A 27,375-nucleotide genomic window follows, 5' to 3' on the forward strand; every position below is an offset into this window, starting at 1 on the left:
TCAATTAATGGTTCTTTGAAGAACTGGTCACTAAAATGTTTTACTAAACTGTTTGAATCTTCATAAAGGGATAGTTCACCCATTCAATTAACTCACCATTATATGCTTTCAAACCTTCATGACATAGGTCTCAAACTCCTGGAAGGCTGCAGCTCCGTTTTGCTCTAACCCTAATCAAAAGAGTCTTCAATATCTTGATTAGTTGCATCAGTTGTGTTTGATTAGGGTTGGAGCAAAACTGCAGAGCTGCAGCCCTCCAGGAATTGAGTTTGAGACCCACACTGCAAAAAATGCTTTTCTTACTAAGATTCTTTCTTATGAGGAAATGTAAGTGTTTTACATTTTGTCAGTTTACGAGTTCAGTCGTACAAAAATGTACGATTTTAAAAAGGAGGCATGGCACCCACCCCTACAGTTATTGGGTGTTGAGCAAATCGTACAAAATTGGACGAATTATATTGTACCATTTAGCCACTATATCAAAAAGCTATGAATTGCCGTGACATTGCGTTGGAATTAACCACCTGTAAAGTATTTTAAACTATTTAAAATAAATGATTTACTCACTTTTTAAAAAGTAAAGTCAATTATTTATTCAATCACTTTCATTTGGCTTAGTCCATGATTTATTAGGGGTTGCCACAGTGGAATGAACCATCTGTAAAGTCATTTAATCACTTTAAAAGAAATAGCTTTACTTACTTTTTTAAAGTAAAGTCAATTATTCATTAATGAAATTTTCTTTGGCTTAATCCCAGGGGTCGCCACAGCAGAAAGAATCACCTGTAAAGTCATTTAATTGCTTCAAAATCAGTGGGTTTACTCACTTTTTTTAAAGTAAAGGCAATTATTTTGATGGTGCCGGTTGCACATTTTATTGACTAAAAGTTGCATTGCAATTACATGTCAATTACTTCTCATTTAAATATTAGTAGACTGTCTGGCTTAATATCTGCTGATACTTCTCCTTCAACAGACATTTAACTGACTATATGAAACTTTGAAAGTACATGTCAACTTAGACTAAACCTAACCTGAACCCCAATCCTAACCCCAACCCAACAGTCTTCTTATAATATAGTGATAATTAGTTGGCATGTAGATGCAATGTAACTTAAATTCAATAAAGGGACTATCACTAAAGGTAAATATCAAAATAAAGTGATACCCAATTATTCATTCATTCACTTTGCTTTGGCTTACTCTCTGATTTTTTAGGGGCCGCCACAGCAGAATGAACCACCTGTAAAGTCATTCAGTCACTTTAAAAACACTGGGTTTATTCGCTTTTTTAAAGTAAAGTCAGCTAATTGTGCACGCAACTTAATAATCGCAGGAGAATTATGCTTTGTGTGCATTTTTAATGCTTATTTATGCACTTAAGAATCAACGAAAGTGACTCTCCTCCTGTTTGGTCTCAGAGAATGGGACAAACCCCAGAACCTTCCCATTGACTTTCTCAGTGCACTCGCTGGCGTGTTGTAACATTAGCGATGACACACATGTAAAGCGAGACCTGCCCATACAGAGCTCTATCAAGGGTGTGTCTGGCCCTGCTGTCTGCACATGAGCTGTTAGTAATGCCGTCTGCAGCCCTGACATCTGATGAGTCTCCATCTTACTCATGGAGATTCTCAGCACTTCAGCTCATGGCCTCAGGGATGCACATGATCACTGCATTCTTCATATTGGTAAACAGTCTCTCAGATAAATACAGTCAAAAGTACAACTTATGCTGTCTGAGAGTGCTAGAACACTGTCCTGATGCTCAAGACTCATCATTTGTTGAGATTTAATCCTCTCTAGGCGGCCTTTATCTGAAAGGGCAGGTCACTAAACGTTCCTGCCACAACTGGATTGACGACTTAAATCAATTAAAGGAGAAAAGCTTTGCAAAGAGAAGTCACTTATAGAGAGAAAGTGGTGAAAGTGTGTGTGTGTGTGTGTGTGTGTGTGTGTGTGTGTGTGTGTGTGTGTGTGTGTGTGTGTGTGTGTGTGTGTGTGTGTGTTTTTATATCCTGATGGGGACTTAAACCTGAATGCACACAGACCCATGGGGTCTGGTGTCACCAAAATTGCAGTGAAGCTCTAAATTGAGCTCAGATACATTTTGTTTCCACTAATCATTCTTGAGATCTTTCAGCAGCTTAATTGGAGTCACCTCTGGTAAACTCATGTGATTGGACGTGATTTGAAAAGGCTACACCTGTCTATATAAAGGCCCAGGGTTGATATTGCATGTCGAAGCACAAACCAAGCATGAAGACAAAGGAATTGTCTGTAGACCTCCGAGACAGGATTGTCTCAAGGCACAACGCTGAGGAAGGTTACAAAAAAATTTCTGCTGCTCTGAAAGTTCCAAAGAGCACAGCGGCCTCCATCATCCCTAAGTGAAAGATGTTTGGAACCACCAGGACTCTTCCTAGACAGGGCCGGAGCTTCCATAGAGGCAACCTAGGCGGCAGAATAGAGAGGGCGGCGTTCCAGAAACTACCCTCGCCACCCACGCCCTCATCCGCATCTAGGGTGGCAGAATAGAGAGAGCGGTGTCCCCGAAACTGTCCTCGCCACCCGCGCCCACAATTATATCCGCGTCTAGGGTGGCAGAATATAGAGAGCGGCGTCCCCGAAATTACCCTCGCCACCCGCGCCTCAGTTATAGCCGCGTCTAGGGCGGTAAAATAGACACCCCCAACCCCAACCTGAAATTCTACACCGTCGCTTCCCATTAGTTAAGGCCACTTAATATAAAGTGAGACCAAGGATTGACTTTAAAATGCAAGGGTGTAGAATTGGCATGGACGGAGGGAAAGTGTCCCCACCAATATCCACCAATTACTGAAATGGTGCTGTCAATAATTTAATCAACTTCAAAATAAAGTAATGCTCCGTCAACTCTTAACACGTTCACCAAATCAAGTTCGCTACTAGTTCATCGTAATACTGTTAACCAAGGCTATGCAATTATTTAAAATTCAGTTTTGATTTTGGCCACCATGATTATGAAAAACAATAAATCGGGATAAAACAGTAAAATTGCATCACACACCTTCATAAGTTTCTCTACATTCATTCCTCCTCAAGGCCTGACTGCTGTAAAATCATGTAAGTTGACTTTTGCAGCATGACACGGGATTGTTATTTGTATTATTAAGTGTTTATTTTATATTATTAAGTACTTTATTCATGTTTTAAAAAGCTTGAAACAGAATTTGTGCTGTTCAGTGCATGTGCTCTATGTACAGTTGAAGTCAGAATTATTAGCCCCTCTGAATTATTAGACTTGTTTATTTTTTCCCCAATTTCTGTTTAACGGAGCAAAGATTTCTTCAACACATTTCTAAACATAATAGTTTTAATAACTCATTTCTAATAACTGATTTATTTTATCTTTGAAATGATGACAGTAAATAATATTTAATTAGATATTGTTCAAGACACTTCTATACAGCTTAAAGTGACATTTAAAGGCTTAACTAGGCTAATTAGGTTAACTAGGCAGGTTAGGGTAATTATGCAAGTTATTGATGGTTTGTTCTGAAGACTATCAAAAAAGTAAGCTTAAAGGGGCTAATAATTTTGTTCTTTAAAAAATTTTAACATTTTATTAAACTTTTATTCTAGCTGAAATAAAACAAATAAGACTTTCTCTAGAAGAAAAAATATTATCAGACATACTGTGAAAATGTCCTTGCTCTGCTCGACATAATTTGGGAACTATTTAAAATAGAAAAAAAAAAAATTCAAAGAGGGGCTAATAATTCTGACTTGATGTCAAGAGCGAATCTACGCCCTAGCTTGCTAAAATTTAGAGTAGAGTTTTCAGCTCGTCTGATACTTGTTTTAATTTCGTTATTATAAAATATTATAATAAATAATAAAATCTAAATTTCAATCTCTATACATTCTCAAATCAAATGCTAAAATACATTAGATTCCAGTTTACCACACTCTAAAAAGAACATCAGCCTTATGATTTTAGTTGAATCAAATGACCTTTTAGTAATCTCAATTTACATTATTTAAACTGACTAAACTGTTAAGCTAAACTTTTCTTAACCTGATTAACGTGTTAAAATAAGTAAAATTAACATAAAAAGCATTTGTTAACATTACTTTTTCCTCATGTTATTTTTTTCTTACTATCTCTAGCTCATTATTTCGTCATTTACTCTCTAAAGGCATATTAAAGCTGCTGCTTTGTGAATAAGAACATCTCCTGCTTAGCTACGCCTTTTCCCGTATTGAACAGAAAACAGGTACTTGAAAGCTTGCTCCTTATTAAAAGTGACACTTTGTTCCATCATTAATGATGTGCTGGTGTTATCGGGAGCGGGACAGGTGTTGAATGGGTTTCGCTCACTCGTCATAAGGGCGTGTGTGAGGGCTGGACCAGGTGGGTCTCTCTGTGAGTCAATCCCCGGATCAAACACACACACACACTCAGCAGCCACACCGAGACGCAGCAACAGATACCTGGAGCTTTACGAATCGGACCTCGCCTGTCTCTGGAGCGGAGACTAAAGACAAAATGATGCCCGAACCTTTAAAATCGGCCCTGTCTCTGGGGAATATGGAGGACACGTCCCTGGCGGTGCCGTCCGACATCGAGCATAGATCCGCGCAGCAGCGGGTGCTGGAGCAGGTGCACACCATCAAGAAGAGCAAGTCCAAATACAGGAGCAAGAGCAAGAGTGTGTCCGCACTCGCCACCTCGCCCACTAGTAAGTGCACCACATCGCACAAGTCGCTTCTTATCCGGGATTTAGTCGAGTTTTTCTTTTACGGAATTACCAGAATTAAAATTTTCTATAATTTACTGAATGTCCACATCAGTGGTGTATTTCTAAAAAAGGTGGTGTACTATTACACCCGACACAAATTTTTAATAAAAGTAAGCAAAGAAACGACGTTTCAATCAAGTCAATGTTTCCTTGATTCATTGGATATATGCATGTTTTATAGGTTTCTTTAAACATAAATCAGCCATTATTTTTAATTGTGCATTCGTGCATGCTTGTTTTGAACCGAACTATTAGGATTCTGTCTTGTGCTGTCGCGTTTATATAGCCTAATTGTACTTTGTTACCCTTTTAAATCGCACATTGTCACACGATTTTATGAGTAGTCTTTGCCTCATCAAATAGCCTACTGTATAGTGTTGTTCACTGTGGCTGCACAATTAAGACAAATGTGAAATACTGTTTTACTGGGGCGATTTTAGGATTTTCATTTTAGGGTGGATCAGGAGCAGAACCTTTTGGGGTAAACAAAGAAAAATGTGTCTCACACACACACACACACACACACACACACACACACACACATATATATATATATATATATATATATATATATATATATATATATATATATATATATATATATATATATATATATGTGTGTGTGTGTGTGTGTGTGTGTGTGTGTATATAGAAAGAATAAGCAGAATAATAGTTTGGTATACAGTTGAAGGGGACAAGAATACACGTAAATTAAGGAACACTGAAAAAAAATTATTCAGAGATGATTTCTTGGATTTACTCAATTTATTTACGTTAAGCGGTTGTAAACAATTTATTTGTGTTGAGTTTAAACAAACAAATTAAGTTGAACATTATTAAACTTAATTTGTTTGTTTAAATTGAACACAATTAATTTGTTTGCAACAGTTCTGCATGCAACACTTTTTCAGTGAAGTTTAATCAGAAAAAACGAGTGAGTATACCGAGAGTATACTTAATTATTTATCTTCAGAAGTGGTAATACCCAAACAGCTCGTGGAAAAAAGTAAGCATACTGAGTATACATGCGTATAGCAAGGACTACACCACTGTTCCACATGGAACATTTGCTACAGTAAATAGGCAAACTTTTGGGTTTTTGAACTATACTATAGTAAAGTGTATTACAGTATTTACAACTTTTTTTTAAATGAATGCTATTATGAATGCTACTACTGTGTGCACCTTTGCTGTACAGGATTTAGTCGAGTTTTTCTTTTACGGCATTAGCAAAATGTTCATTTTGGATATTTCATATCCACATGGAAACATTGATGGTCCATTTGAGTATAAGTAGACTGTCTGCTTAATATCTGCTGATGCTGCTCCTTCAACAGACATTTAACTGACTATAAGAAACTTGCAAGTACATGTCAATTACCCTAACCCCAATCTAACAGTCTACTTACAATCTAATGAGACTTAGTTGGCATGTAGATGCAGTGTAACTTAAATTCAACAAACGGACCATCACAGTAAAACCACTGTGTTTTTGAACCATACTATAGTAAAGTGTATTATATTTATAACACTTAATGAATGCTAGTGAGTGGATAAACTAACAAACACTGTAGTAGGCCTATTCTTTAGTTTTTTTTTATTATGTATTGTATAATATATCCTACAGTAGTTGTGTTGAAAATTTCACTATTGGTTCATTTATTTTTATTAAGCCTATTCCGTCTATACGGTCTCAGTTATTTTGATTTTGAACACAGCAGTAAGAGTGTGTCCGCACTCTCTTCATAGCCCACTACTGAGTGTACACTTGTTATACAGGATTTATTTGAGTTTTTCTTTTTTAGGATTAGCAAAATGTGCATTGTAGATATTATATGGAAATAATATCCATATCACATGGAAAAAAAGTTGCAGTAATACTATTGTGTTTTTAAACCCTGCTATAGTAAAGTGTATTATAGTATTTAAAACACTTTGTTATGAATGCTATACTATTAGTGAGCTTCTAAACTAACAAATGCTGTAGTAGGCCTATTCTTTAGGTTTTTTGCTGCTACGTTACACTGTTATGCATTGTATAACATATCCTACAATATTTCCCTACAGAAAACTTCACTATCGGATCATTTATTTTTATTAAGCCTTATTTCGTTTTTCTCAGTTATTTTGATTCTACTGTAAATACTGCAGTAGGAGTGTGTACAGACTTGCCTCATCACCCACTAGTGAGTGCACCCTTACTATGCAGGATTTAGTCAAGTTTTTTTTAACTAAAACAAGCTACAGTAAGGTTTTTTTTTTAACCATAGCTTTAGTAACGGTAATGTTATACGGTAGTATAACATTAACTAGTGAGTTGATAAACTGTAATAAATGCAGAATTGTTCTTTAGTTTGTGTATTGTATACTAGAGGGATGTCCAAACTCAGTTCTGGAGGGTCTGTGTCCTGCATAGCTCCAACTTCCTTCAACACACCTGCCTGGAAGTTTCTAGTATACCTCGATAGAGCTTGATTAGCTAACTCAGGTGTGTTTAATTGGGGTTGGAACTAAAATATGCAGGACACTGGACCTCCAGGACCAAGTTTGGACACCCCTGGTATAATATATCCTACGGGTATTTGAATAAAACTGTATTGGGTAGTTTTATTAGGCCTATATATAGGCTATTGTCTAAAATCAGGAGCAAAGATAGTAAATTCCTAAAGATGTGAAATACAGTAGGCCTATATGTAAATTTACTATTACTAAACAGATTCTGGTGGCCATCTAAACCAAGGAAAAATAACACAGAGAATACCCAAACAACGCATATTTTCAGTAGCCACATCAGATATCGATTGTCTTACCAAGTAGTATTTCAGTCTTTTGGCAATGGCACATTAATAAATATGGTAATAGATCGACCGTCCAAAAATAAAAATATTTTCCCCCTATGAACTGTCTACCATGATACTACCCACTTGCAAAAAATATAGTTAATACTATGAACCATGCAGTAGTAAAAGTACTTTAATCAGTATTTAGTCAGGTTTGTTAATTCTATAGTTGCTGTGATACAGCAGCTATATATTAACCAGTCATAATAAGTAGGTTGTTAGGCTGTTATGCTGAACGATGACGGAATATTAGTCCCCTACATTAGGACATTTTATTTTCACAAATATTATTTGAATCAGTTGACATTAATTATGCTTGTACAGAATCGCTTTTATAAATGTGATTCGTTACAGACACAAAAATGGGATGTTTAGTCTATGATAAACAGTTGAAGTCAGAATTACTCGCCCCCCTGTTTGTTTTTTCCCCAGTTTCTGTTTAACGGAGAGGAGATTTTTCAGCACATTTCTAAACATAATAGTTTTAATAACTCATCTCTAATAACTGATTTATTTTATCTTTGTAAATAATATTTGACTAGATATTTTCAGGATACTAGTATTCAGCTTAAAGTGACATTTAAAGGCTTAATTAGGTTAATAAGGTTAACTAGGCAGGTTAGGGTAATTAGGCAAGTTATTGTACAACGATGGTTTGTTCTGTAGACTATTGGAAAAAATATAGCTTACAGGGGCTAATAATTTTGACCTTAAAATGATTTTAAAAAAAAATAAAAACTGCTTTTATTTTTGCCGAAATAAAACAAATAAGACTTTCTCGAGAAGAAAAAATATTATCAGACATACTGTGAAAATTTCCTTGCTCTGTTAAACATAATTTGGGAAATATTAAAAAAAAAAAACAATACAAAGGGGGATAATAATTCTGACTTCAACTGTATGTATAATTAATAGTGTAAAAAAGTACAAAGCAGAAAATTGGATTTTATTGACCCTTTAAAATATTAATGACTTATTAAAAAAATTAACATAAATAAAGGCTAGTTTAGAAGCCTAGAAATGGTTTATAAATTAAATTTTAATAGTTTTGTAATAAATAACAGTAGTAGTATTGGCTCATTAAGTTCATCATAGTTCTAGGTTATACAGGTTTTATATTTGCAGTTTTGTTTGTGAATGTTGCTTTTGTAATAATTTCTTATCTACAATATTTGTTCATTTACTTTAAGGTAATCATAATTCTAGGTTTTAAATATGACGGGGCTTTAATCTCTGAGTGTTGTTTTTGTAATAATATCCTAACTGCAACATTTGCTTATTTACTATACTGTAATACCTCAGTTACAAGTTCATCATAGGCATAATAGTTTAGATTTGACAGCTTTTTAACTTGTATTTGCATCTGTGAATGTTGTTTTTTTCTAAGAATATCTTAATATTTGCAAATTTACTACTGTGATATCGTAGTTACAAATTCAGCATAGGAACATTATAGTTACAGATTTTAAATTTGACAGGCTTTACATTTGTATTTGTATCTGTGAACGTTGTTTTTGTAAGAATATCTTAACTGCATTTCCCAGAGATGGGTTGCGGCTGGAAGGGCATCCGCTGCGTAAAAACTTGCTGGATAAGTTGGTGGTTCATTCCGCTGTGGTGACCCCGGATTAATAAAGGGACTAAGCCGACAAGAAAATGAATGAATGAATGAATCTCAACTGCATTACTATACTGTATTACCTTAGTAACAAGTTCATCATAGGTGCATCAAAGTTATGAGTTTTAAACTACAGATTTTTTATTTGTAGTTGTGAATGTTGTTCTTGTAATAATCTCCTAACTGCATTATTTACAATTCTGTAATATTTTTGTTAATCATACGTACATCATAGTTCTAGGTTTTCGATTTGTCTTTTAATACAGCAAATGTTCAAAATGGCCCTGAAAGCACATTGTATTTTAGATGAGCTTTGCAGAACTGCTCTAAAAACATGTTCTTCATCTGCAGGTCCAGAAGGGGACAGTGTGTTTTACGACTTCAAGTTTTCTCCTGGCACATCTCTCAGTGGACCCTCGTTCAACAGAGGAGGAAACATGACAAATGGGGTAAACCAAACGTTTATTCATTAGTTTTGTGTGTATTTGCATTCATATTTCATTAGCCCTGTTTTTTACACTGTAAAAATGCTGGGTTCCACACAATTCCTTCATATTGTCTTAACACAAATGGATCAACATAACTTTTTTATTTTATCAAATTTAAGTGGATTTAACATAAACTAATTAAGTTGCCCCCCCCCCCCCCCAAAAAAAAAAAAAAAAAAACCTCAAGAATGGGTTTTCAGCTCATTTTAAATATGTAGTTTAAACATGCAGCTAAAATCTTTTTCTTTTTTGTGTACTTTCCCACAGTTGGGGTGGCTAAAACAGATTTTTGTTCATTCACAAGGCTGAACATTTCATTTGAGATGCCTATTCAAGACATCACAATAGAAACCTGTGAAATGTCAAACCACCTTTGTAACCACATGCTCATATACATACAGTTGAAGTCAGAATTATTAGCGCCCCTTTGAATTTTTGTTGCTTTTTTAAATATTTCCCATATTATATTTAACAGAGCAAGGAAATTTTCACAGCATGTCTGATAATGTTTTTTTCTTCTGGAGAAAGTCTTATTTGTTTTATTTCAGCTAAAATAAAAGCAGTTATTAATTTTTTTAAACACCATTTTAAGGACAAAATTATTAGCCCTTTAAGCTAACTTTTTTTTCCGATAGTCTACAGAACAAACCATCGTTATACAATAACGCTAATTACCCTAACCTGCCTAGTTAACCTAATTAACCTAGTTAAGCCTTTAAAAGTCACTTTAAACTGTATAGAAGTGTCTTGAAAAATATCAAGTAAAATATTATTTATTGTCATCATGGAAAAGATAAAACAAATCAGTTATTAGAGATGAGTTATTAAAACTACTATGATTAGAAATGTGTTGAAGAAATCTACTCTCTGTTGAACAGAAACTGGGGAAAAAAAATAAACAGGGGCGCTAATAATTCAGGGGGGCTAATAATTTTGACTTCAACTGTATATACATTGCATCCGGAAAGTATTCACAGCGCTTCAATTTTCCACATTTGTTTATGTTACAGCCTTATTCCAAAATGGATTAAATTCATTTATTTTCTAAAAATTCTACACTCAATCCCCCATAATGACAATGTGAAAAAAGAGTTTTTGAAATTGTTGCAAATTTATTAAAAATAAAAAACCAGAAAAATCACATGTACATCAGTATTCACAGCCTTTGCCGTGACATGTTAAAGTACAAACCAAGCATGAAGACAAAGGAATTGTCTGTAGACCTCCGAGACAAGATTGTCTCGAGGCACAAGGTTGGGGAAGGTTACAGAAAAAATTCTGCTGCTCTGAAAGTTTTAATGAGCGCAGCGGCCTCCATCATCCCTAAGTGGAAGATGTTTTGAACCACCAGGACTCTTCCTAGAGCTGGCCGGCCATCTAAGCAGAGTGATCGGGGAGAAGGGCGTTAATCAGGGAGGTGATCAATAACCTGATGGTCACTCTGTCTGAGCTCCAGCGATCTTCTGGGAGAGGAGAACCTTACAGAAGGACAACCATCTGCAGCAATCCACCAATCAGGCCTGTATGGTAGAGGGGCCAGATGGAAGCCAAATGGCATCTGAAGGACTCCCAGACCATAAGAAACTAAATGCTCTGGTCTGATTAGACTAAAATTGAGCTCTTTGGAGTGAATGCCAGGCGTTATATTTGGAGAAAACCAGGCAGCGCTCATGACCAGGCTAATAGCTTCCCTACAGTGAAGCATGGTGGTGGCAGCATCATGCTGTGGGGATGTTTTTCAGCAGCAGTAACTGGAAGACTAGTCAGGATAGAGGGAAAGATGAATGCAGCAATGCACAGAGACATCCTGAATGAAAACCTGCTTCAGAGAACTCTTGACCTCAGACTGGGGTGATGGTTCATCTTTCAGCAGGACAATGACCCAAAGCACACCGCCAAAATATCAATGGAGTGGCTTCACAACAACTCGGTGAATGTGCTTGAGTGGCCCAGCCAGAGCCCAGACCTAAATCCTATTGAACATCTCTGGAGAGATCTGAAAATATGCTGTACACCGTCGCTTCCCGTCCAACCTAACAGAGCTTGAGAGGTACTGCAAAGAGGAATAGGCACAAATTCCCCAAGACAGGAGCCAAAGTTTGTGGCGTCAAATTCAAAAAGACTTGAGGCTGTAATCGCTGCCAAAGGTGCATCAACAAAGTATTGAGCAAAGCCTGTAAATACTGATGTACAGGTGATTTTACAGGTTTTTTATTTTTAATAAATTTGCTACAATTTCTAAAACTCTTTTTCCACATTGTCATTATGGGGTATTGTGTGTAGAATGTTGAGGAAATAAATCAATTTAATCCATTTTGAAATAAGGCTGTAACATAAACAAATGTGGAAAAAGTGAAGCGCTATCAATACTTTTATGCTCTGTATATATTTTTTTCAATATTTTCAATGATCTTCTTATAAAAACAACAATACACAGTAAAAATTCAGAGTCCCATCCCATCCATTCATGTTGTCCAAACACAAATCTATTAAGTTGTCTTGTTTTTACAAATTTAAGTGGAATGAACATAAAACAGTTAGTTGTCCCCAAAAACTCTGAAGAATCGTGTTGTATCAGCTTATTTTACGCAAGTAGTTTGAACAAGCAGAAAAAAAATCTTTATTTTTGCTCTTTGTTAATATGCTGTTTGTCTTAAAATGAGCTGAAACAACACAATTCTTGATGTTTTTGGAGGCACAACTTAATTGTTTTATCTTCAGTCCACTTAAATATGTAAAAACAAGTGGACTTAATTGTGTGGAATTTTTTTGTACAATGCTAAACACAAGGGTGGGGAAACTATCCATCAGTTTAGGATGTCATTGTTAGCATATCTGTTTAGCCTAATAACACATTCACTGAACACTTTACTATTATACTTGCATTTAAAAAAAAACTGACTATCCTAATTTAACGAGAAGAGTCCTTTTATTTAGCAGTTTATCCATTTTTTACCTAGTAGATGTGATATTTTTACTTGCCTACAGTTTGGGTGACTAAAACACATTTTTGTTCATTCACATTTCATGTGAGACGCCCATTCAAGACAACAATAGAAATATGTATATATATATATATATATATATATATATATATATATATATATATATATATATATATATATATATATATATATATATACACACACACACACACACAGTTGAAGTCAGAATTATTAGCTCCCCTAAATTATTAGACCGCTTGTTTATTTTTTCCCCAATTTCTGTTTAACGGATCGAAGATTTTTCTCAACACATTTCTAATAATTTTAATAACTCATTTCTAATAACTGATTTTTTTATCTTTGCTATGATGCCAGTAAATAATATTTGACTAGATATTTTTCAAGACACTTCTATACAGCATAAAGTGACATTTAAAGGCTTAACTAGGTAAATTAAGTTAACTAGGCAGGTTAGGGTAATTAGGCATGTTATTGTATAACAGTGGTTTGTTCTGTAGATTATCGATATAAAATATAGCTCTAAGGGGCTAATAATTTTGTCCCTAAAATGGTTCATATAAAATTCAAAACTGCTTTTATTCTAGCCAAAATAAAACAAATAAGACTTATATACATATATATTTCAATATTTTCAATGCTATTCTTATAAAAACTTCAATACACTGTAAAATTGTAGTGTTCCCCAAACACAAATGTTGCCCAAACACAAATTTATTAAATTATCTTGTTTGTACAAATTTAAGTGGACTGAACATAATACAATTAAGCTTCCCCCAAAGATCTCAAGAATTGTGTTGCATTAGCTCATTTTATAAGTAGCTGGAATAAGCATCAAAGTCAACACACTCAAAAATGATGTTTGATGTTTGTTTAAACTACGTATTTAAAATGAGCTGAAACAACACAATTCTTGATGTTTTTGGAGGCACAACGTAATTGTTTTATGTTCAGTCCACTTGAATTTGTAAAAACAAGTGAACTTAATTGTGTGGAACTCAGCATTTTGTACAATGCAATTCACAAGGGTGGAGAAACTATCTATCAGTTTAGGATGTCATTGTTAGCATATCTGTTTAGCCTAATAACACATTCACCAAACACTTTACTATTACAGTCGCATAAAAATAAACCCTGAATATCCTTATTTAACGAGTCGAGAACTTTAATTTAGCTTTTTACATTTTTATTTACCCAGTAAAAGTGTAAAAGGCATAATGAAGGCATTCTTCTCCTTGACTTTTCATGACTCACCGTGGTATTGTATTACCAAGCGACCTTCTTTCTAGGTTTTCTGCCAAACCTTCTTTACATTTGGGTGTATCTGCAGGAATCCTAACACCGTCTGTGCTTTAAATGCCTTGTTTGGCTTCAGTCGAGTGTGTAATCTACCTGCATTATGTCACCTATTTTTTATGTTGTGCATAAAACAGTTTTGACATCCTGCGATGGATCTAAAACGGCTCTGCATTTTGAATAATGGACAGACATGCTGGTTTACAAAGTAATCAGATTTTTTTTTTTATCATTTGCACACTGTTGCTTCATAGATCTACAGTGCTTCGATTGTGTTTTAATCCATGGACATGCCCATATAGGCATTCTTTTGGCCAAAAGTCTTGTTCAGGCAAAACTGTGGCATGGATTAAATTGAAACGTTGGTTTCAGAGCTGTTTTCAGGTTGTAATTATAAGATTAGGAGTGTAAAAAGCTTTTAAGCAGAATCTTGATACCACTAGAGCACTATAATAGTGAGTTAGTAAATATTTATGCCTCAAAAACAAAACGATGGCATCACTTTGACAAGAATTGGTTCCCACTTTATATTAGATGGCCTTAAATACTATGTACTTGCATCAGAAACTAAATAAAGTGTACTTACTTTGTTCATAATGTATTGCAGAACACTTGAGGTGGGATATGGGTGGGGTTAGAGACAGGTTTTAATGGTATGCACAGGTTTAAGATTGGGTTAAGATGTAGGGGATGTCAACAGTGTAATTAAAGGTGTAATTACAGGTATTTTAATCATAAGTACAATAAAAAACCTGAATTATACACAGGTACATTATAACAAATGATTAATTTCAGTGTAAATACATACTAGTTAAGGCCACTTATTTTAAAGTAGGACCAAGGATTGACTTTAAATTGTAAAGTAAAGTAGAATTTTAAGCTTGCGCAGTCTGATCGTGTTTGGTATAATTTCATTAAAATCTACATTTTTATTTTCTATCCATTGTCAAATACTTAAAACCGTCAGATTAAGTTCAGCAGACTGTAAATCAGAATTCTGTCTTATTTTTAGTTGAATCAAATGAACTTTAGTCATCTCAATTTACATAAATCAAACTGACTAAAAATAATAAGCTCAACTTTGTTTAACTAAAACAAATTTAGCCGAAACCTGATTAACTTGTTAAAGTAAGTTTAGGTAACAAAAATGATTTGTTGACATGACTTTTTTCATGTTGTTTTTTGTACAGTGTACATTTTTTAGCATGCATTTAGTTGTGAATTAATCTTTTACACACTCTAAGAAATGCTGGGTGATTGAAAGCCCAGTTTATTTAAAGGTTATTTACAAATTTGGTAAAATATGGACTAACCCAAACGTTGTGTTAAATTTGGTCCTATTCATTTAACTCAAAAAAAACCCAGCAGTTGGATTAGTCATTGTTACCTCCAAAATTGGGTTGAAATAACCTGTCATTTTTGGAGTACATTTTCACAATTTTTTGCATTGTTTTCCTTTTTAAAAATAAAAATAAAAATCAGCCTTCTTTTACGTTTGTAATTTTTTGCACCCTTTTGACTTTTTAATTTCATTATTTTTTTTTGCATATAATATTTTCTGCATTTCATTTTTAAAATATCAATTATGATTTCACCTTGAGAGCTTGCATGAAGATCTGTCTTTAAAATGTGTAGTTGCACACACTCTTAAACATGTGCAATCTGCTAGAAATGCTGGTTCCACACAATCGATTTGTGTTGGCACAACATGAAGGAATTAAGCTTACTTTTTTTATTTTATTATTATTTTTTTTTTTACAAATGTAAGTAGCTTGAACATAAATCAATTAAGTTGTCCCCTCCAAGAAACTTAAGAATTGTGTTGTTTCAGCTCATATTAAATAAGTAGTTTGAACAAACAGCAAAGTTTTTTTAGGTGAAGCACTAATTAAAATGCACAATTCAGCATTTAAATGTAAATAGCAAATTTGATTTGTGTCTTTGCATTAATTATTTTGTTGTTTGTTAGTATATTATTGTAGTATTTACATTTTTAAATAATAAGCACCCATATAAACATGACACTGTATAAAAAAAATCAGACTTTCTTTTACATTTTTCATTTTATGCACTTTTTTCTTTTAATTTCTTAGCATATAGTTTTTTTTTCCTTTATTATTTTCTGCATTTTAAAATATCAATTGTTATTTCACCTTGCATGAAGATCTGTTGTTAAAACGTGCACAATCTGAAAGCACTAGAGTTAAAATGCACTATTCAGCATTTAAATGTATTCAGCATTTGCTGTTTACTTTCTTTGCATTAATTCTGTTATTGTTTTTAATGAATCACTTACATTTCTAAGTGCATTATTTACATTTTTTAAACAATTCATCTTAACCATAATCATCAAGTGTAACATGACATCTCCTTGTCAATCTGAGTGAATACCTAACTAATCGTTTGTGTCTCCAGGCCATGCAAAGACAAAACATCTTGCGCAAGTCCACCAACTCCCGCAGCTCCAGTGGACAGCAAGTAAACAGCAGCTCCGGCAGATACGATCGCTCCATCTACGGATTTCAAGGCTCTGTCTCCACCCAGCAGAAGACCAGTAACCAGCTCTACAACAAATCCACCCGCAGCGCTCCAGACCTGGGCTTCCAACCCACCACCAACGGCATGAGCAGCACGGGTCAACGCAGCCAAACCAGCCGGCAGACCTTCCAGAGGTGGGAGAAAGGCAGTCAGATGCCCTCCTCCAGTTACAGTAACGGCACCACCCTTGTCCGAATGTCAAACAGCAATCAGGTTAACGCCGTCAGCAGACGCCCATCCTCCCTGCAGTCCAATGGAGAGTCCAGAATGTCCATGATCAGGTCTGGACAGGCCAAAGATTTTTCTGGGTGAGTCATTTCAAGATCGCTGGTTCGAGTCCCGGCTGGGCCACTTGGCATTTCTGTGTGGAGTTTGCATGTTCTTTCTGTGTTGGAGGGTCTCCTCCGGGTGCTACACATGCACTTTAGGTCCCCCAAAAATTAAGGTTGTTCATTCATTCATTCATTTTCGGCTTGGTCCCTTTGTTAATCTGGGGTCGCCACAGCGGAATGAACCGCCAACTTATCCAGCATATGTTTTACACAGTGGGTGCCCTTCCAGCTGCAACCCATCACTGGAAAACACCCAAATTAATGTTGTTAATTTTTGTGATTTCCTTGAAGACAAATTGGTGCCAAATGATCATTAACAGAATAAATAGGTTGTTCAGTTTGATTTAAAGAGCCCCTATCATGGGTTTTTGAGAATGACCTTCCATGTAGTGTGTAACAGCTCAAAGTGAAGTGAAATATCCAGCTAAAGCTTAAGTCTGAAAGAGGGCAGTGTTTTAAGGGTCATGTCACCCCCCACTTTCGGTTCAGATCTACCCCAGAGTTTTTTCAAAAGATGCATCATAATGGGCGTGGAGCTCCGCGAACAAAGGGCAGGAGTGGGTGGGGCTAGCAGGGGAGAAGGAGGGGAGCCAACAACTGTCGTCAGTCGGCTCACAAAATGAGACGGAAACCTTAAGGAGACGCATGATTTTATAGTTTACAAAGTTAAAATGCAAAGAAATAAACAGTAATTTAACGCCCTGCTACAATTGTTATTCGTAATTACATATACACATAACCACAATTTAAATCATTATAAAGATAACCGTGTTCATAGAAACACTATAAATAAGGACTTTTCCCTCAATCCCCTGGTCTGAATCATAGGTCTGAATGCAGACTCAGTGCAGCAGCTCTCTTGCCCTGTTTATTTTGACCATTAGCCCTGTTGGTAATCTACATGATTTAGGCAAACACAGCAGCACGGCGATGTGTCTAAATGTGAACGAACTCCCTATAAAAGACAAAGTCCGCCATTCTCCAATTCTCGCACTGCTCTCCCAACAAAAAAGCTTGCTGCACACAGACAGCTTTGCTGTATCAGCCCTGACAGCATCGCGGGGAAAACATGCAACAAACCCTGTGGATCATGAAAACAAACACATACGACCCTTCATGAATGGCTAAATGCTGTGTGCCGTGGGTCCGTGTCTCACAGCTTGGCACTGGCAGGTCTGTGTTGCCTTCGGAAAGCACGTGCAGTCATGAATGATTAAGAAGCCGGCTCTTCTCAAATGATAAGAAAACTCCGCTATGAATAATAACAGCGCCGGATTGGGACTCCTTTCAGCCCTGGAGTTTCAAGCATTAGATTGTCCCACCTCAGGTCACGACTGACTATATTATAATAACGTCATTTCCAATTCAGTTTCTATTCACACTATCACTCCTTTTTCAAGAAAACAGCTGTTTTAGAACTTCAAATGTTCAACAACCTTACAGTTTTACATGTCTTATAAATAAAAATGAAAAAAAAGGATTACTCAGGTGAGGATCGAACACGGATCGACGACATTAAAATGCAACGTGCTGACCACTGGACTACAATGGCGCTATTATGCTTGTGTGGCTGGAATGATAGTTAGATCATCATTACCCTGCAGGCTGCATTTTGCTCATAGGGCTGTGGGACAATAAATGAGAAGAGCGGAGCTGCGGCAAAATAATGAATAAAAAGAGTGAGGCTATGGTCAAATAAATAAATAAATGAAAAAAAAAGTGCGACTGCTGAGAGTGCAAGCAGCTAGAAACACCGTCCCTCGCGGCCAAAAAACGGACCGGCCCACCGGGAGCTCTCCCGGTCCTCTCGATTAGCCAATCCGGGCCTGAATAATAATGAGAAACCAACTAGTCATCTTTGCACTTGCAGTTTTGCGCTAAGTCGCCGATTTTGATCCGCCCTAAAAATCATTTTAAACCCAGAAGCTGAAATTAGCTGTCAAAAGCTCAAAACTATTCAGTTTTCCCCACAGTTAAAGCTAACAGGTGCTAACATTGTCTTAACTCATGCTCAACACACACAAATCTGTTAAAATCTAAAAAATAATAATAATCAAGGGTTTTGTGAACCCTTCAAATGAGTGATTCATTTATAAAAGAGTCGACTCCTAATACTTCAAAGGAATCATCTTGATAACGAGTCTAACGGGGGTTTAGCCGTGATGTGAATACGAAGCTTAAGCCCCACTCAGTTGTTGCGTGCGCAAACCCGTTAACATTTAAACCTGTGGCCCCACCCACTAACACAGACCAAAGAAAAAGAGGCTAGACACACACTGTAGCAGACACCGGTTGAATCAACGCTGTCCTCAGCTGGATATTTTTGGAAGGGGGAAAGTTAGTGTTTCTCTACCCAAAAGTGAGGCTGTGAAGAGTCAGTGGTTGAGGTTTAATTTTGCAAAAACACCTCAGCATTATAGCCCAGCCTTGTGCTGTTTGAGTGCTTCTGAAATCTACAAGCTAACAACGGGGGATTCTTAGGCAGTTTGTTAAAGGAAGGATCAGAAAAGACTATTGATGTAAGGGACTATGTCAGTACAAGGATCAGTGGATCATGGATCAGTTTCTTCCTCCATTACACAAGTGAAAGTGCGATTAAAATGGCTGCCTCCTTGTTTTCTTCAGCTTGTGAATTATGTATTTAATTGTGTTTTGTTACTTGTAACTTGTGGTTCGAAGTGAGGAAACTGAATAATACTCAGGGCCGGAGCAAGCTGAACAGTTTATTTTGATTCATTTAATCGAGCCCTTTTACCACAATGAGCCAGGCAGGCTTTCCAAACATAATATTTTCAGCTCTGAAATCGCACGTCACGTGGGCAATTTACTTTGGAAACTTTGTTGGGAAGTACTGGGTTGCAGCTGGAAGGGCATCCACTGTTTACAACATGAGCTGGAATAGTCGGTGGTTCATTCCGCTGTGGTGATCCCTGATAAATAAGGGAATAAGCCAAAGGAAAATGATTGAATGAATATAAAGTAAAATATAATTCTAACAACATGATTAATAATAACATGATTACTCTGATCATGCTTGTAATAGTTAAATAAAAAAAATCTCATTTTTATTTCTTTACAGTTTTTATGGTAGGGATAAAAAAAAACATCCAGGATGTTGTTATTGTAGAATTTTCAGCAGCCTGACACAAAGAGGAGCATTATTGTATAAGACTGAAGGGCTTTATTCTGTCCTGGATGCACTTTATCTGTCTTATTACCAGTGGTGGAAAGAGTACTGAAAAATCTTACTCAAGTAAAAGTAACATCACTTGCCTAAAAATGTAGTGCAAGTAGAGTAGAAGTATCTGTTGTAAATATTACTCAAAGTGTGAGTAAAAAGACCTTTCAAAAGTGCTCAGGAGTAGTGAGTATTACACTCTTTACTTGACTACGTTTACATGGACATCAGTAATCGATACTGTAGTTTGATTAACGTTATTGCGTCACCACGCTATCCACATTTCTATCCACATGTAATTTTGGATGTTTAATTTTTAATTTTTTGACTTTAATTGCTGTTCGGTAGTTTCACTTTCATGCAGGAACATTTCATTCATGCCCACATGACAAACTGGGGTATTGAGGTATTGAATGTGTGTATGAATTAAGCACTTGTGGAAGACTATTGTTTGAAAGGAATTTGATATCGCATGCCAAATGGGAGAAAAAAAAAACCTCCACATTTTAAAGTGTATCTGTCTGTGGTCCTTTGCTAACTAACTTGGTGCAGAGTGCAGAGAATAGTGTCAAATCCATCTGTGTATGAAATATCCTGTTGCAAAATTCAGCGAAAAGTTCTACATGACTAATAATAGTTTGATTAAGGCGTTTACATGTCTGTACTGCATTTTTTGTAATGCAACTACAACTCCAAAAGGAGATAAGCAACAATTTTAAAAATCCACACTTGAGGGATCATGCTCTAAAACTTTAATATACAAAAGCTGATGCATTTACAGGTAATTTACATGTGTTTAGACATTCTGTCGTTCATTTAGCTATTAGCTAGTCTCACGGTTCGGTTCAGTTACGATTATTATGCCATCAATTCGGTTCAATGCGATATTTCGGTGCATCATGGTGCACTGACGATGCTTTTCACACACAGTTTTATATTTTCTTCACAGCAGCAATTCTTGTATTAAAATGCATGAATATATTAATATTTATATACTATTAATATTGTCATTTAATAAAAAGTGCAAGTAGAGTAGAATTATCTGTTGTAAATATTACTCAAAATGTGAGTAAAAAGACCTTTCAAAAGTGCTCAAGAGTAGTGAGTATTACACTTTAAAAAGCTGATGCATTTACAGGTAATTTACATGTGTTTAGACATTCTGTGGTTCATTTAGCTATTGCCCAGCAGAAACACAACATCATAAGGTTACACTTAGGTTGTGATGTCAGGTGACCAAAATTCAATGTCTAGCCAGCATCTAAGGACAACATTATTTTGACATCCAATAACGTCGAATGACGTTAATATTTGGTTGATTTTTGGTTGTGTTGGAAAGTAACCAAAATCTAGCCAACATCTTAAACCAACGTCATATATATGTCAAATACTAGAGCTGTGAACCTACACTAGTCTCACGGTTCGGTTCAGTTACGATTATTATGCCATCAATTCGGTCCAATTCAATATTTCGGTGCAACATGGTGCACTGACGATGCTTTTCATACACAGTTTTATATTTTCTTCACAGCAACAATTCTTGTATTAAAATGCATGAATATATTAATATTTATATACTATTAATATTGTCATTTAATAAAAAGTCAGATATAGTCATGAGGCTGGACCGTAGAAGAGTAAAAAAAGTTTATTATAAATTGTTAGTGCTGTTGGTCAAGAATGCATCGGGATTAATTACATCCAAATAAAAGTTTGTTTTGAAATAATATACCTATGTGTATATAGACTGCATATATATACAGTTGAAGTCAAAATTATTTAATAATTTAATTGTTTAATTCCTGTTTAATGGAGAGAAGATTTTCTCAACACATTTCTAATAGTTTTAATAACTCATCTCTAATAACTGATTTCTTTGTCTTTGCCAACAGTAAATAATATTTGACTAGATATTTTTCAAGACACTTCTATACAGCTTAAAGTGATATTTAAAGGCTTAACTAGGTTAATTAGGTTAACTAGGCAGGTTAGGGTAATTAGGCAAGTTATTGTGTAACAATGGTTTGTTCTGTAGATTGTCAGAAAAAAAGATAGCTTAAAGGGGATAATAATTTTGACCTTAAAATGGTGTTTAAAAAATTAAAAACTGCTTTTATTCCTGCTGAAATAAAACAAATAGGACTTTCTCCAGAAGTAAAAAATATTATCAGACATATTGTGAAAATGTCCTTGCTCTGTTAAACACTATTTTTGAAATATTTTAAAAAGAATAAAAAAATTCAAAGGGGGGCTAATAATTCTAACTTCACCTGTATATGATGTACACACTTGCATACAAAACTATACAAAAAATAATTTGTTACATAAATATTTGAATTTATATCTAATTTGTATCATATACATATATATTTTATATAAAGATAAACAAATCTTTTTCTCAAATTTACGCATGCATGTGTGTTTTTATAAATAAAAATAAATATACATAATACACACACAGTTTTATATTTTCTTCATATCTTCATATCTTATTTATATACTATTAATATTGTCATTTAATAAAAAGTCAGATACATAAACTGTACCTTTAAACAACACAAGCATTTATAGCAAATAATAAGAACAAATATAAATATCCCGCTCGCTTTCTGATCCTTGTCTAGTTCTCTTACACCCCTTTGATTGGTCACACCCTCAACAAAAATGGCTGCAATTGGCTCTTGCACGCTGGGCTCTTCACAGATGAGTGATACTGATAAGCGGCAGGCGGCCGCGGCGATCACAGCTGATCTATGATAGACACGGTGGGGAAAACTCTGCAGACTTGCGCTCGTGTCTGAATGAAGAAGTAACGCATTTATTCATTAGGTATGGCAGCTAAAATCCAACGTCTGATAGATGTCATAGTGATAACACCCTCACAACATCAAGCTCCCACATCATTAGACGTTGATATTTGGTTGTTTTTAGGTTGCCTTGAAAAGTAACCAAAACGGAACGTCTGTTCGACGTTGTACACTGACATCGTTGTCCTGACGTTAAGTTCTGACGTCAACCCTATTTTTAGTCCCAATCAAAACGCAAGGACTCATGACGTTGGGGTACATCGTCAGTATAACATCATGTTGACGTCCTGTGCCTGCTGGGTGTTTAAAGCCATTTCCGTTATTATGCAGAAAACCATCTTCTCATCGGTGACATACATCTAAACAGTCTCTGGGTCATTGTGTGTGATGATTTTGGACATCTTCTTGGACACTTAAAATGTTTCCAAACTGCTTTGATTAGACAGGAATCACAGGACTGATTTTTCTAATCCCCATAAAAAAGAAATCATAAAGTAGTGGAGTAAAAGTACAGATACTGCACTAAAAACACACTCAAGGGAAAGTAAAAGTACACATCTTTAAAACTACTTAGTAAATTACAGATCATGAGAATAACTGCTCAATTACAGTAGTTCGAGTATTTGTAATTTGTTACTTTACACCACTGCTTATTACACAGCAACTTGCCACAAGACAAGTAGTGGTTTTGATGTGCTGAATGGATTAACGATCCCTCATGTGTCTGCAGGATGACCCTAGAGAAGCCGGTGTCTGATATGACCATGCGGGATGCTGTTGATTGTCTGTCCAGTACAGATGAGAACGTTCAGCTGTGTGGAGCGTCTTACATCCAGCACAGTACATTCAATGATGACAAGGCCAAGCAGGAGGTCTGGACACTTACAACTGCATCAATACACCACATCTGTTAGACAATTATACACGTTTATACACACAAACACACTTCATTGAACATGCACTATATACTATATATCTGAAGGTTTACCATGTTTATATATATACTGTATATTAACTTTACTGCTAAAATATATTAGTTACTAGTTATTTAGTTAAAGTTTTTTGTAAGTACACTCGCGGGCCACTTTATTAGGTACCCACTGCTTGTTAACGCAAATTTTTAATCAGCAAATCACATGGCAGCAACTCAATGCATTTAGGCATGTAGACAACGTCAAGACGATGGGGAAGAAAGGTGATTTAAGTGACTTTGAACATGGCATGGTTGTTGGTGCCAGACAGGCTGGTTTGAGTATTTCAGAAACTGCTGATCTACTGGGGGTTTCACGCACAACCATCTCTAGGGTTTACAGAGAATGGTCCGAAAAAGAAAATATCCAGTGAGCGGCAGTTCTGTGGCCACAAATGCCTTGCTGATGCCAGAGGTCAGAGGAGAATGGCCAGACTGGTTCCAGCTGATAGAAAGGCAACAGTAACTTAAATAAGCACTCGTTACAACCGAGGTCTGCAGAAGAGCATCTCTGAATGCTTAACATCTCCTACCTTGAGGCAGATGGGCTACAGCAGCAGAACTGCTGATGCTACAATTCATACAGGCTCACCAAAATTGGACTATAGAAGACTGGAGAAACGTTGCCTGGTCTGATGAGTCTCTTTTTCTGCTACAACATTCGGATGGTCGGGTCAGAATTTGCCGTCAACAACATGAAAGCATGGATCCATCCTGCCTTGTATCAATAGTTCAGGCTGATGGTGGTGGTGTAATGGTGTGGGGGAGATTTTCTTGGCACACTTTGGGCTCATTAGTACCAACTGAGCATCGTGTCAATGCTACAGCCGACCTGAGTATTGTTGCTGACCATGTCCATCCCTTTATGACCACAGTGTACCCATCTTCTTATGGCTACTTCCAGCAGGATAACGCGCCATGTCATAAAACGTGAATCATCTCAAATTGGTTTCTTTAACATGACAATGAGTTCACTGTACTCAAATGGCCTCCACAGTCACCAGAGCTCAATCCAATAGAGCACCTTTGGGATGTGGTGGAACGGGAGATTTGCATCATGGATGTGCAGCCGACAAATCTGCTGCAACTGCGTGGTACTGTAAAGTCAATATCGAGCAAAATCTCTGAGGAATATTTCCAGTACTTTGTTGAATCTATGCCACGAAGGATTAAGGCAGTTCTAAAGGCAAAGGGGGGTCCAACCCGGTACTAGTAAGGTGTACCTAATAAAGTGGCCGTTATGATAATTAATAACCTTAACTTTTCTGAATTTAATTGTAATGCAATAATGTGCAACAATAACTATTGTGAAAAGTGCTATGCAAGTAAACTTGTGTTGGATTGAGTTTATTATTTTGACATTATTTACAGAAGAGCAGGCGCTGCCATGGGGCAAAGTCTAGAAGGGATACAGCTGCAGATACTCACATCAATATAGCATCATTTGCAACAATAATTCATATTTATACATTACTGTGAGGGTTGCTTTAGGGGTGGCATTATTAAAAACAATTTAATGAATCATTTAATGAATGATATGAATCATACTCTGCATAATGACTGTTTTTACTTTAGTGTGATGGCTGGGTTTTAGTGTAGGGGTAGACTTTAATAAAATACACTTTAATAAGTAATTTATTAAATAATATGAATAATACTCTGTGTAATTACTGTTTTTACTTTACTGTGATGATTGGGTTTAGGTTTGGGGTAGTGGTTGGTGCTAATAAATAACAATTTAATGGGCAATTTAATGAATAATATTATTGATTAATATAAATAGTTCTAGTTGACTTCCGTTCGCAGCTAGTCAATTAATCATTAGTCAATTAATGATTTTATTTCAGTTAGTTACTGAGGTATTCCAGCTTTTATGAGCAGAAACGTTTAGCAGCAGCTATATTTAAAGCTTCAGTCTAGCAAACGCTAGTGTGTTGTGCTCTGATGTGTTCTGGTCTGTCCTGTGTTTCAGGTTTTGACTCTGAAAGGTCTGCCGCTGCTGGTTGACCTGCTGGGCAGCTCCAGTCCTCAGGTTCAGGAGACGGTGGCTGCGGCGCTGCGAAACGCCATCTTCAAAAACCTGCCCAACAAACAGGAGGTGCAGCGAAGTGGAGGAATCAAACAGGCCGCACAACTGCTGGGCGACGCTAACACTGAGACACAGAAACACCTGACAGGTGGAGACCGGCTCTGTTTACACACACATACACACACACATACATACATGCATGCATGCTTACATACACAGATAAGGGGACATGTCAACAAGGACACTCAGATCATGAGGCTGGACCGTAGAAGAGTAAAAAAAAGTTTATTATAAATTGTTAGTGCTGTTGGTCAAGAATGCATCGGGATTAATTACATCCAAATAAAAGTTTGTTTTGAAATAATATACCTATGTGTATATAGACTGCATATATATATATACAGTTGAAGTCAGAATTATTTAATAATTAAATGTTTAATTCCTGTTTAATGGACAGAAGATTTTCTCAACACATTTCTAATAGTTTTAATAACTCATCTCTAATAACTGATTTCTTTGTCTTTGCCATGACGACAGTAAATAATATTTGACTAGATATTTTTCAAGACACTTCTATACAGCTTAAAGTGATATTTAAAGGCTTAACTAGGTTAATTAGGTTAACTAGGCAGGTTAGGGTAATTAGGCAAGTTATTGTGTAACAATGGTTTGTTCTGTAGATTGTCAGAAAAAAAATATAGCTTAAAGGGGATAATAATTTTGACCTTAAAATGGTGTTTAAAAAATTAAAAACTGCTTTTATTCCTGCTGAAATAAAACAAATAGGACTTTCTCCAGAAGTAAAAAATATTATCAGACATATTGTGAAATTGTCCTTGCTTTGTTAAACACTATTTTTGAAATATTTTAAAAAGAAGAAAAAAATTCAAAGGGGGGCTAATAATTCTAACTTCACCTGTATATGATGTACACACTTGCATACAAAACTATACAAAAAATAATTTGTTACATAAATATTTGAATTTATATCTAATTTGTATCATATACATATATATTTTATATAAAGATAAACAAATCTTTTTCTCAAATTTACGTTTTTATAAATAAAAATAAATATACATAATACACACTGTTTTTTATATTATTTTGTTTGAATTCTGTTGTTTTTTTAAATATTGTTTTGTTTGCATTCTGTTTTATTTTTATATTGTTTTATTTGCATTCTGTTGAATTTTTTATTTATTGTTTTGTTTGCATTCTGTTGTGTTTTATATTATTTAGTTTTTATTCTGTTGTTTTTAATGTTGTTTTGTTTGCATTCTGTTGTGTTTTATATTATTTAGTTTTTATTCTGTAGTTTATTTATTGTTTTGTTTGCATTCTGCTTTATTTTTATATTGTTTTATTTGTATTCTGTTTTTTTTTTTATTTATTGTTTTGTTTGCATTTCTGTTTTATTTTGTCATATTATTTTGTTTGCATTCTGTATTTTTTTATTTTATTTTGTTTTCATTCTGGTAATTTTTTATATTATTTTGTTTTCATTCTGTTGTTGTTTTATATTGTTTCAT

General features: G+C 35.4%; 3 protein-coding genes across 4 annotated transcripts in view; 2 read left to right on the forward strand and 1 right to left on the reverse strand.

Annotated features, from left to right (window-relative positions):
- The window catches only part of slc12a5a (solute carrier family 12 member 5a), a 2,560,186-nt gene that overhangs the window by 655,839 nt on the left and 1,876,972 nt on the right, over positions 1-27,375 (reverse strand). The window lies entirely within an intron of this gene.
- Positions 1-27,375, forward strand: part of anks1ab (ankyrin repeat and sterile alpha motif domain containing 1Ab) — a 413,081-nt gene that overhangs the window by 350,718 nt on the left and 34,988 nt on the right. The gene's annotated exons all lie outside the window — the stretch shown is intronic.
- The window catches only part of pkp1b (plakophilin 1b), a 44,401-nt gene continuing 21,457 nt past the window's right edge, over positions 4,432-27,375 (forward strand). The window contains exons 1-5 of the mRNA XM_087258193.1: positions 4,432-4,724; positions 9,594-9,691; positions 16,405-16,835; positions 23,575-23,716; positions 25,787-25,991. Coding sequence (XP_087114319.1) covers positions 4,532-4,724; positions 9,594-9,691; positions 16,405-16,835; positions 23,575-23,716; positions 25,787-25,991 — 1,069 coding nt within the window. The 5' untranslated portion in view covers positions 4,432-4,531. The remainder of the gene's footprint in view (positions 4,725-9,593; positions 9,692-16,404; positions 16,836-23,574; positions 23,717-25,786; positions 25,992-27,375) is intronic.

This window comes from Danio rerio, chromosome 6 (assembly GCF_052040795.2).
Source record: "Danio rerio strain M-AB ecotype USA chromosome 6, GRCz13ab, whole genome shotgun sequence".
NCBI classification, from domain to species: domain Eukaryota; kingdom Metazoa; phylum Chordata; class Actinopteri; order Cypriniformes; family Danionidae; genus Danio; species Danio rerio.